This window comes from Oncorhynchus gorbuscha, linkage group LG05, assembly GCF_021184085.1.
Source record: "Oncorhynchus gorbuscha isolate QuinsamMale2020 ecotype Even-year linkage group LG05, OgorEven_v1.0, whole genome shotgun sequence".
NCBI lineage: Eukaryota > Metazoa > Chordata > Actinopteri > Salmoniformes > Salmonidae > Oncorhynchus > Oncorhynchus gorbuscha.
This window is the reverse complement of record NC_060177.1, coordinates 95,563,875-95,576,242: the sequence shown is the minus strand read 5'-3', so window position 1 is coordinate 95,576,242 and position 12,368 is coordinate 95,563,875. Positions and strand designations below refer to the sequence as shown.

General features: G+C 45.5%; 1 protein-coding gene across 1 annotated transcript in view; it reads right to left on the bottom strand.

Moving 5' to 3' along the window:
* Positions 1-220: 220 nt before the first annotated feature.
* The window catches only part of LOC124035331 (bone morphogenetic protein 3-like), a 12,198-nt gene continuing 50 nt past the window's right edge, over positions 221-12,368 (bottom strand). Inside the window, exons 1-3 of the mRNA XM_046348805.1 lie at positions 11,693-12,368; positions 7,204-8,204; positions 221-535 (exon numbers count right to left, since the gene is read on the bottom strand). The exon at positions 11,693-12,368 is cut by the window's right edge and continues 50 nt beyond it. Coding sequence (XP_046204761.1) covers positions 344-535; positions 7,204-8,204; positions 11,693-11,975 — 1,476 coding nt within the window. The 5' untranslated portion in view covers positions 11,976-12,368 and the 3' untranslated portion in view covers positions 221-343. The remainder of the gene's footprint in view (positions 536-7,203; positions 8,205-11,692) is intronic.

The window sequence follows — 12,368 nt, the reverse complement described above, 5'->3', positions numbered from 1 at the left end:
GAGAGAGACAGAGAGAGAGAGAGAAAAGACAGAGAGAGAGAAAGAGAGACTGACAGAGAGAGAAAAAGAGAGAGAAAGAGAACGAGAGAGGAGAGAGAGAGAGACAGAGAGAGAGAGAGAGAAAGACAGAGAGAGAGAAAGAGAGACTGACAGAGAGAGAGAGAGAGAGAGAGAGAGAGAGAGAGAGAGAGAGAGAGAGAGACAGAGAGAGAGAGAGAAAGAGAGAGACTGACAGAGAGAGAGGGAAAGAGAGAGGGGGGGAGAATTTCTTATTGCCCGACTGTGTGTGTGTTTCTTTGTGAATGTGCCTGTGTGGGTGTGTGTGTGTGTGTGGTAATTGTCCCTATCTGCAGGCACAGGAGTCCACAGTCATGTTTGGATAAACTTTGAGCACCACGTTCTTGTCCTCGTCGAAGAAGAGGATGGAGAGGGAAGACATCTTGTCTGGGACACAGCAGGGCTCAGGGATACCAGACACCACCCCTACCGCTCTCACAATGCTCTGGATGGTGGCGTGGTTACTAGGCTTCAGAGACTACAGGACAGAAGAGAAGGTGGAGGTGAACAACAACATTCACCTTATGACAACAAACATGACAGTTCTATGAAATGGGAGGTCATTTGCCAGTAGGTCATAGTTCAAATGTTTTTATCCTTTATTTAACCAGGAAGTCCCCCCCCCCCCCCTCGAGTATCTCTTTTTGAAGGGAGACCTGTTTGTGATATTGTATTTTTTTTTGCCACCTGCTTAGTGTCCCAACCAGGTGACCGCCTGGAGAACAAGAGGCTGGTGATGGGAGTCCTGAGGACACCTAATTCTTGGACAGCTTTAGCATGTTCAGACACACTGTCTTGTCCAGCTAAAACATGACAGGTTCTTCCATTATCATCGTGAGCAATACCTAGTGTTCCCAGGAACCCTAAGACCATTTCTTCCTCTGATCCTTTCAATCCTTCACATGTCTAGGGAGTAAGGGTTGTTTCTGGAAACCGAACTGAGGCGTGTGTGAAGCAGGATCTTCACAAGGAAAGAGGCATTCTCTGATGACGAAGAAATCCCAGAGGGTTTCACTACACTGTAACCTCAAGCCCTAAATACAGCCAGGTCCAAACTGAGTGGACTATAATTGTAGAATAATAGTGAAAATAAAAACTATGAAATAACACATATGAAATAATGTAGTAACCAAAAAGTGATAAACAAATCAAAGTATATTTTACAGTTGAAGTCTTAAGTGTACATACACTTATGTTGGTGTCATTGAAACTTGTTTTTCAACCACTCCATAAATTTCTTGTTAACAAACTATAGTTTTGGCAAATCGGTGAGGACATCTACTTTTTGCGTGACACAAGTCATTTTTTCAACAATTGTTTACAGACAGATTATTTCACTTATAATTCACTGTATCACAATTCCAGTGGGTCAGAAGGCACAACTAAGTTGACTGTTCCTTTAAACAGCTTGGAAAATTCCAGAAAATTATGTCATGGCTGTAGAAGCTTCTAATAGGCTAATTGACATCATTTGAGTCAAATAGAGGTGTACTTGTGGATGAATTTCAAGGCCTACCTTCAAACTCAGTGCTTCTTTGCTTGACATCATGCGAAAATCAAAAGAAATGAGCCAACACCTCAGAAAAATAATTGTAGACCTCCACAAATCTGATTCATCCTTGGGAGCAATTTCCAAACGTCTGAAGGTACCACGTTCATCTGTACAAACAATAGTACGCAAGTATAAATACCATGGGACCACACAGCCATCATAACGCTCAGGAAGGAAACACATTCTGTCTCCTAGAGATTAACGTACTTTGGTGCAAAAAGTGCAAATCAATCCCAGAACAACAGCAAAGGACCTTGTGAAGGTGCGAAAGGAAACAGGTACAAAAGTATCTATATCCACAGTAAAACAAGTCCTATATCGACAAAACCTGAAAGACCACTCAGCAAGGAAGAAGACACTGCTCCAAAACCGCCATAAAAAAGCCAGACTACGGTTTGCAACTGCACATGGGGACAAAGATCATACTTTTTGGAGAAATGTTGTCTGGTCTGATGAAACAAAAATATAATTGTTTGGCAATAATGACCGTCGTTATGTTTGGAGGAAAAAGTGTGAGGATTGCAAGCCGAAGAACACCATCCCAACAGTGAAGCACGGGGGTGGCAGCATCATGTTGTGGGGTGCTTTGCTGCAGGAGAGACTGGTGCACTTCAAATAAAATAAAATCAAATCGAATTTATTTATATAGCCCTTCGTACATCAGCTGATATCTCAAAGTGCTGTACAGAAACCCAGCCTAAAACCCCAAACAGCAAACAATGCAGGTGTAAAAGCACTTCACAAAATGGATGGCTTCATGAGGATTGAAAATTATGTAAAAGACCAAGTCCATATTTTTGCAAGAACAGCTCAAATAACTGACCTAAAACAGGGATTTTTTACTAGAATTAAATGTCAGGAATTGTAAAAAAAAAAAAAAACAGAGTTTAACCTCTTCAACCTATGGGGGCGCTATGTCATTATTGGATAAAAAAACGTTCCCGTTTTAAGCACAATATTTTGTCACGAAAAGATGCTCGACTATGCATATAATTGGCAGCTTTGGAAAGAAAACACTCTGACGTTTTCAAAACTGCAAAGATATTATCTGTGAGTTCTTCAAAGGTAAATGATTTATTGAATGTTTTTGCTGGTTTTTGTGAAAATGTTGCCTGGTGATGTTAACGCTAAATGCTAATGCTAAATGCTAACGCTAAATGCTAAATGTTAGTTTTGCTATGGTAGAGAAGCATATTTTTGAAAATCTGAGATGATAGTGTTGTTAACAAAAGACTAAGCATGAGAGCTAGCATATTGATTTAATTTAATTTGCGATTTTCATGAATAGTTAACGTTGCGTTATGGTAATGGGCTTGAGGCTGTAGTCATGATCCCGGATCCGGGTTGGCTCGATCCCGGATCCGGGTTGGCAAGAAGTTAAACGTATTTGGCTAAGGTGTATGTATATATATATATTTATAAACTGGGTGGTTCAAACCCTGAATGCTGATTGGCTGACAGCCTTGGTACATCAGTCCGCATACCATGCGTATTACATTGGTAACCAGTTTATAATAGCAATAAGGCACCTCAGGGTTTTGTGGTAAATGGCCAATATACCACGGCTAACGGCTGTACCCAGGCACGAGGGCTCAGGGAGGGCTCAGGGAGAGAGTAGCAGAGTCAGGAGTCAGACCTGAGCCTACTCTCCCTGTTAATCGTGAGGAGAAGCAATATAAGGACTTCTGGTCTTGGGAGATGATATTAGACGGAAAAGGACCCTGGGTGCAGCGTGGAGAATATCGCCGTCCCAAGGAAGAACTAGAGGCGGATAAAGCGGAGAGGCGCTGGTATGAGGAGGCAGCACGGCGACGCGGATGGAAGCCCGAAAAGCAGGCCCAAAAAAATATTGGGGGGGGCTTAATGGGAGTATGGCTATGCCAGGTAGGAGACATGCGCAAACTCCCTGTGCTTACCGGTGGGCTAGAGAGACCGGGCAGACACCGTGTTATGCTATGGAGCACACAGTGTTTCCAGTGCAGGTGCAGAGCCCGGTGCGGTTCATACCAGTCCTTCCTATTGGCCGGGCTAGAGTGGGCATCGAGCCAGGTAAGCTTGGGCAGGCTCGGTGCTCAAGAGCTCCAGTGCGCCTGCACGGTCCGGTCTATCCAGAGCCACCTCCACACACCAGTCCTCCGGTAGCAGCTCCCCACACCAGGCTTCCTGTGCGTGTCCTCGCTCCAGTATCACCAGTGCCAGCACCACGCATCAGGCCTACAGTGCGCCTCGCCTCTCCTGTGCTGTCGGAGTCTCCCGCCTCTCCAGCGCTGTCGGAGCCTTTCTCCTCTCCTGCGCTACCGGAGTCTCCTGTCTGTTCAGCGCTATCAGAGCCTTCCTTCCCTCCTGCGCTGTCGGAGCCTCCTGCCTGTTCAACGCTATCAGAGCCTTCCTCCTCTATAGCGCTGCCGGAGCCTCCTGCCTGTTCGGAGCAGCCTGAGCTGCCAGTCTGCAAAGAGCTGCCAGTCTGCAAGGAGCTGTCAGTCTGCAAGGAGCTGCCAGTTTGCAGGGTGCTGTCAGCCTGCATGGAGCAGTCAGAGCTGTCAGTCTGCATAAAGCAGCCAGAGCTGTCATTCTGTATGAAGCAGCCAGAGCTGTCAGTCTGCAAAGAGCTGCCAGTCTGCAAGGAGCTGTCAGTCTGCATAGAGCAGCTAGATCTGCCAGTCAGCCATGATCTTCTAGATCTGCCAGTCAACCAGTCTCTTCCAGATCTGCCAGTCAACCAGTCTCTTCCAGATCTGCCAGTCAACCAGTCTCTTCCAGATCTGCTAGTCAACCAGAATCTTCCAGATCTGCCAGCCAGCCAGGATCTACCGGAGCCTACTACCTGCCTGAGCTTCATCTCAGTACTGGGCTGTCCCTCAGTTCCGGGCTGCCCCTCAGTCCCGAGCTGCCCCTCAGTCCCGAGCTGCCCCTCAGTTCAGTGGGGTTCTGGGTGAGGACTATTAGGCCATGGTCGGCGGCGAGGGTGGATTATCCCAGGACGCGAAGGGGAGGAACTATGTCTTTAATGGAGTGGGGTCCATGTCCCGAGCCGGAACCGCCATCATGGACAGACACCCACCCGGACCCTCCCTATGGTTTTGAGGTGCGTCCGGGAGACCGCACCTTAGGGGGGGGGGTTCTGTCACGCCTTGGTCATTGTATTTTGTGTTTTCGTTATATTATTTGGTCAGGCCAGGGTGTGACATGGGTTTATGTTGTTGTATGTCGTATTGGGGATTTGTATTATTGGGATTGCGGCTGAGTAGGGGTGTTGTATAGGCTTGGCTGCCTGAGGCGAGTCAGGTGATTCTCGTTGTCTCTGATTGGGAACCGTATTTAGGTAGCCGGGGTTTCGCTGTGTATTTCGTGGGTGATTGTTCCTGTCTCTGTGTAGTTTCACCAGATAGGCTGTAATTAGGTTTCACGTTCCGTTTGTTGTTTTTGTATTTGTATAGTTATTTCATTTGTCACTTTTTTCATTAAAGTCACGGGTAACCACCACGCTGCATTTCGGTCCGACTCTCTTTCTACAAACGATGAACGCCGTTACATTAAGAAGTTTTTAATCTAACCCAGCTAATCACAAAACCCACTCGGTTAAATGTGACAAATCTAGATAGATCTTCATTATTAGATTTAATTCTCACAAATAACCTCCATAAGTACATATATAGTACATATATTTTGGTGTGTTTGCAAGTGACCTTAGTGATCATTAACCTATAGCCTGTGTTAAAGACACTAGAAAGCGTAATTCTGACCCCCCTATTACATCATCAATGTCCTTCCCTACCCAATCAAGTTATACTGAACTCTGACATCATAAATGTCCTTCCCTACCCAATCAAGTTATACTGAACTCTGACATCATCAATGTCCTTCCCTACCCAATCAAGTTATACTGAACTCTGGCATCATCAATGTCCTTCCCTACCCAATCAAGTTATACTGAACTCTGACATCATCAATGTCCTTCCCTACCCAATCAAGTTATACTGAACTCTGACATCATCAATGTCCTTCCCTACCCAATCAAGTTATACTGAACTCTGACATCATCAATGTCCTTCCCTACCCAATCAAGTTATACTGAACTCTGGCATCATCAATGTCCTTCCCTACCCAATCAAGTTATACTGAACTCTGACATCATCAATGTCCTTCCCTACCCAATCAAGTTATACTGAACTCTGACATCATCAATGTCCTTCCCTACCCAATCAAGTTATACTGAACTCTGACATCATCAATGTCCTTCCCTACCCAATCAAGTTATACTGAACTCTGACATCATCAATGAAAAAAATTTGATGCTTTTAATCAACATTTTTATGTCTGCCGGTTTTTTGTTTGAATGAAACCTTGGTTTAATAGACCCGGGTTAGTCAGTAAACTGCTCGTCCCTCTCCAACCGCTAGTCAACTTGATAGAGGACCAGACAACCCCCCCCCCCTTGTATTCTCTGGAGCAGCTGTCTACTTCTGATGTATTTTAATAACTGTTTTACGATCGATGTTAAAAAGAAAATCTCCAGGGGCTGATATGCTTTTTCCCTTCTTATTACAGCTTTCTACTCCATTGATTGCTGAAGCATTAACACATATTTTTAACTTAACATTTATACTGAGTGGTATTCCTAGTGTTTAGAAGACCCATGTGCTTCCTCAACATAAAGGTGGCGACCCAAGTGATTTAAATAATTATCGGCCCATTTCCAAACTCTCTGTTGCCGAGCAACAATCCTGGAATTATTGATTAAGCTTAGATCCCTTTTAACTGCTACATATCGTCTGAATGTAAACCAGTCAGGGTTCAGACCAGGACATGGTACCATCTCTGATACTGCTACATGACAATAAGATAACCATGACAATTAATCCTAACCTGAAAATCCATAATCATCACAGCCCTTATTATATATATATATATATATATTTTTTATTTTCTAAATCGTACTGGATTCCAAGTATATCGGCAAATCAACCAATCAGATGTCCACAGACTAACCCATCTCTCCCAGTATTTTACCATGTCACTATTTCCTTCTGCAGTCCTTCTATTGTGCTACGATGTCTAACGAGGGTCTTAAACCTCTCCGGTTGGATCCGTTTCTACAGAGAAAAATAAATACTTTATCTAAGAGTATTATTATTATTATTATTATTATTATTATTATTATTATCCTATTTCCCATTTATTGATGGTTCCCTTTGACGGTTCATCTGTATAAAACATTAACCTTTCAAAATCCCCTCCGCAAAGAGCAGGTTTCCTTAATGTTTTTTTTTACACTCAGACTATATCAGGTCGTAAACCCGATGCCATGAAGCATGAAGACATACCTTAGGCATGGGGATGAGGGTTGGGGACTCTGTCTGGGAAACACATACTGGCACATTATATTATTAATTACATGAAGCATGAAGACATACCTTGGGCATGGGGATGAGGGTTGGGGACTCTGTCTGGGAAACACATACTGGCACATTATATTATTAATTACATGAAGCATGAAGACATACCTTGGGCATGGGGATGAGGGTTGGGGACTCTGTCTGGGAAACACATACTGGCACATTATATTATTAATTACATGAAGCATGAAGACATACCTTGGGCATGGGGAACTGGCATGACCCTGAGCAGTAGTAGGCATCAAAAGACTTGGGAGATATAATCCACTCGCTCCAGCCAATGTCTGCAAAGTCCACCTTCAGGTAGCGACGAGCACAGCTCTGTGGTTCGTTCCACTGCTTCTTACGAGCCTTCTTTATCGTCTGCTCGTCAAACTGCAGCAGGGGCATCTTACTGCCGTGCCTCTGGCTCTTACCACGCGTCTTTTTCCTCGGCCGACGGACCGGCTTGTTCTCCAGCGGTTCGTAGGGGCTGGTCTCGTCCCAGCCCGTCGTCTCATACGGGTACTCCGGCCCCGGTAACTCGTTGTTCTGGAGCGGGAGGAGGACGTTAGCCGAGCGCCGGCGTCTGTTAGGAGGCGCCTGTTGTTGAGCGGCGGTGCTATTCTGAGCGTGCAGCCCCAGTTTGTGGAAGCCGGAGGCGAATGCTCCTTCTTCCGTGGTCATCGTGGTTTGATGCCTCTGATGACTCTGTAGTGTTGACACCACGCTCTCTGGTTCGGAGATGGTCGAGTCGTTGGCGTAGACCAGGATGTAAGGAAAGCGGTCTGAGAGGAGCTTCTTCCAGGGCCTGGGTCCGGGCTGGGATGCCACGTCTATCCCGATCAGCAGCTCATCATGATGCTTGGCCTGGTTCACCACCTGAGTGACATCCTTCCACTGCCAAGAGATGAAGTCCCTGTATAGTGTAGACACATTGATCACAAAGTGGCCCAAAGTCCTGATATGGTTATCCACTGAGGCGAAGCTCCACACACCCATCTGGACGTGGCTGTGTCTACTGGGGCCGTGGCGGGACAGGGATGGGGACGGAGCTCCACAGCTCTTGGGCTTGGGCCAGGTGGTGCTGTTGCAGCCCGGGTGCTGGAAACTGTTCTGGTGGTCTCCTATGTAGTAGTGGAGCGTGGCCGACAGGACGGCCTCTGACTTGGTGAGAGACGTCAGGTTGAAGATCTGGAACTGCTTGTTGTTGATGGTGCCTGGGAGAGGAACAGGAAGCGGCAGTCAGAATATCCATACCATTACACATATCCATACAATTACATGACTTATAGCATCTCTACATGCATATCGTTCAACTTAGTTTCAACAGTGTGAGAAGTAACTCATATTTTGTAGCCAATGGTCAGGGGGTGACAGTTACAGCAAGCTCACGCATGCAACGCATACAATCAACAGTGCACTCATCATCAGTACCTTCATCAAAAAAAATAGACAGTCATCGGTTTTATTAACTGAAATTGTTCAATTATTTTGTTTTTTCGAAACTAACAGTGTAATCTATCTCCGACCCATCCTCTCTGGCTTCAAAACCAAACTCTCGCAGTAGTTCTGCTGCTAAGTGAGCTCCAACTCTGTAGACCTATAGAACAAGGAAGTAGCCAGGAGCCAATTGAAAGAGAAGCATCCAGGAGCCAATTGAAAATGGGGGCTGGTCTTCCCTGGATACAGGTCACTGTCGGACCATATTGGCACTGACCGCAAGTAAACCCAGCATGGCCCGGTCTAGCCTACCCATCCTGCATTATCAAGTCATGTCAGTAGGAGGCAGTATTATCTCATGTATGGATGCTGAAACCTGACTGTGGTTCTACCATAGAGAATGATAGAAGGACTCTAGTGCCCAAAAAGCCTCTTTTAGCAAGCGCAGCACCATTGAGGACTTTCACAATTTTGAAGTAGTCAACCAATTTCCTATGGGATAAGGAAGGATCAAACATTTCCATCCAGGTCATCAAGAGGGTTCAGCCAATGAATTATACTGGTGAGCAAACATTCCAGTACATCAACAAACTTGGCTTTAGGCCTGCTCAAACAACACCCCTCTAGGTGGCAGTACATCACCAACCTTGGCTTTAGGCCTGCTCAAACAACACCCCTCTAGGTGGCAGTACATCACCAACCTTGGCTTTACGCCTGCTCAAACAACACCCCTCTAGGTGGCAGTACATCACCAACCTTGGCTTTAGGCCTGCTCAAACAACACCCCTCTAGGTGGCAGTACATCACCAACCTTGGCTTTAGGCCTGCTCAAACAACACCCCTCTAGGTGGCAGTACATCACCAACCTTGGCTTTACGCCTGCTCAAACAACACCCCTCTAGGTGGCAGTACATCACCAACCTTGGCTTTACGCCTGCTCAAACAACACCCCTCTAGTTGGCAGTACATCACCAACCTTGGCTTTACGCCTGCTCAAACAACACCCCTCTAGGTGGCAGTACATCACCACCCTTGACTTTACGCCTGCTCAAACAACACCCTCTAGGTGGCAGTACATCAACAACCTTGGCTTTACGCCTGCTCAAACAACACCCCTCTAGGTGGCAGTACATCAACAACCTTGGCTTTACGCCTGCTCAAATAACACCCCTCTAGGTGGCAGTACATCACCAACCTTGACTTTACGCCTGCTCAAACAACACCCTCTAGGTGGCAGTACATCACCAACCTTGGCTTTACGCCTGCTCAAACAACACCCTCTAGGTGGCAGTACATCACTAACCTTGGCTTTACGCCTGCTCAAACAACACCCCTCTAGTTGGCAGTACATCACCAACCTTGGCTTTACGCCTGCTCAAACAACACCCTCTAGGTGGCAGTACATCACCAACCTTGGCTTTACGCCTGCTCAAACAACACCCTCTAGGTGGCAGTACATCACCAACCTTGGCTTTACGCCTGCTCAAACAACACCCCTCTAGGTTGCCGTATGCACCCTTTCAGTTTGTTTGCCAACTCATAGAAGTAGTAGAAGAAGAAAATTGACTCTCAAAATGGAGATGGCCGCAATGGCGCTGCCTGTGCTGTCACAGACGTTATAATGGTACAGATGCAATGTTACGTCCTCTAACTATGGGTTTTCCATGGCTGCAGGCATAAATATAATCCTACTGCTGTGGGAAGAGATGGTAGGACTATCATATTAGTGGTTATACACACTGAGTGTACAAAACATTAGGAACACCTGCTCTTTCCATGACATAAATGAAGGAGTACCCTTAATTTACCAGGTAAGTTGACTGAGAACATTCTCATTTACAGCAACAACCTGGGGAATAGTTACAGGGGAGAGGAGGGGGGATGAATGAGCCAATTGTAAGCTAAATTGACCAGGTGAATCCAGGTGAAATCTATGCTCCCTTACTGATGTCACTAAATCCACTTCAATCAGTGTAGATGAAGGGGAGGAGACAGGTTAAAGATGAAGGGGAAGGTTAAAGATGAAGGAGATTCAGGTTAAAAATGAAGGGGAGGAGTCAGGTTAAAGATAAAGGGGAGGAAACAGGTTAAAGATGAAGGGGAGGAGTCAGGTTAAAGATGAAGGGGAGGAGTCAGGTTAAAGATGAAGGGGAGGAGTCAGGTTAAAGATGAAGGGGAGGAGTCAGGTTAAAGAAGAAGGGGAGGAGACAGGCTAAAGATGAAGGGGAGGAGACAGGTTAAAGATGAAGGGGCGGAGTCAGGTTAAAGATGAAGGGGAGGAGTCAGGTTAAAGATGAAGGGGAGGAGTCAGGTTAAAGATGAAGGGGAGGAGACAAGTTAAAGATGAAGGGGAGGAGTCAGGTTAAAGATGAAGGGGAGGAGACAGGTTAAAGATGAAGAGGAGGAGTCAGGTTAAAGATGAAGGGGAGGAGTCAGGTTAAAGAAGGATTTTTAAGTCTTGAGACATTTGAGACATGGATTGTGTATGTGTAACATTCAGAGTGTGAATACCAAATATTTAAGTGCTTTTATGGTAGTAGGTACCAGGCGCACCGGTTTGTGTAAGAACTGCAACGCTGCTGGGTTTTTCACGCTCAACAGATTATCAAGTGTATCAAGAATGGTCCACCACCCAAAGGACATCCAGCCAACTTGACACAACTGTGGGAAGCATTGAAGTCAACATGAGCCAGCATCCCTGTGGAACGCGTTCAACACCTTGTAGAGTCCATGCCCCATGACGAATTGAGGCTGTTCTGGGGGAATGGAATGCAATATTAGGAGGGTGTTCCTAATGTTTTGTACACTCAGTGTATCTTCAGCGATAACTACATAACGGCCTCTTGAATGTAAAAACAGTTATATATAAGATTTATATAGGCCACACCAGCCGAGTTTAGTCCATACATTCGAATGCATAACCTTCATAAAAAAAAGAATATGCAGATTTAACACACAAAGACGGAAATTATACCAGTCGTATGTATTGTCACGTATAAATGTATAACAGGCATGAAACACTGTTCGTCTGAATAATGTCCGTACTAAGCAACAGGTGAAGCAGCCGTTGGATAGGTTTTGGGATCAACAGGTGCTTCAACCTAGTCCAAACTATACAACACAGAACAGTTAAATAAACATCGATAAAATCACATCCTTACATGACCGTCTATAAATCCTATAGCCCATACTGTGGTAGTATGAGGGCTGCTTCATATGTGCGATGAAAACACGCAGCGGCTGTTTAGATTCATCATATACATACCCCAGCGCGCTTTAAAACTCCGGACCGTATTCCCGTCCAGGAAAGGAAATCCTGCACGGTTGTATTGTTCGTAAAGAATCTGCATGTGTTCCGTCATAGTATCCTGTAAAAGTAGGTCGTGCTCATCCTTCTCTGAGCGGTCTTTGTCCCCCCGGGCCGCACCGGAGTGCCCAGATGTACCTTTCATTTTTAAATCTGTGAAATGATCTTTCAACATCGCGCAATATCCTCCGAATAGATAGCTCCATCCGAGCAGCAGCAGTAACCGCGGACAGATCGCCATGGTCCCAGTGCGAGTGGTGGACACTTTCAGCTTAACTTGCTGGTGAAAAGCTGTCGCTCAAAACGCGTTTCCCAAGTCGTCTTATTTGTGAAAATGGGTGGTATCAACCTGTTTGAAAACTTATATAATCTCATGAGAAACTCGACACTCATTGAAATAAAGAAATAAAGAAAGGAAGGGAATGAATAAAGAAATACATCTATATATTATTACAATAGAAAGAATCAGGATGTTGTAACCGACAGAAGATAGTGCGCTCTGCTCCTGGTTAGCGCGACACGCTCTCTGCGTGTCATTCACCGCTCATTTAACAGTTACAAGTTGATATCCTACCAAAGTTGTTCCGTTCTGTCTGTCTGTCTGTCTGTCTGTCTGTCTGTCTGTCTGTCTGTC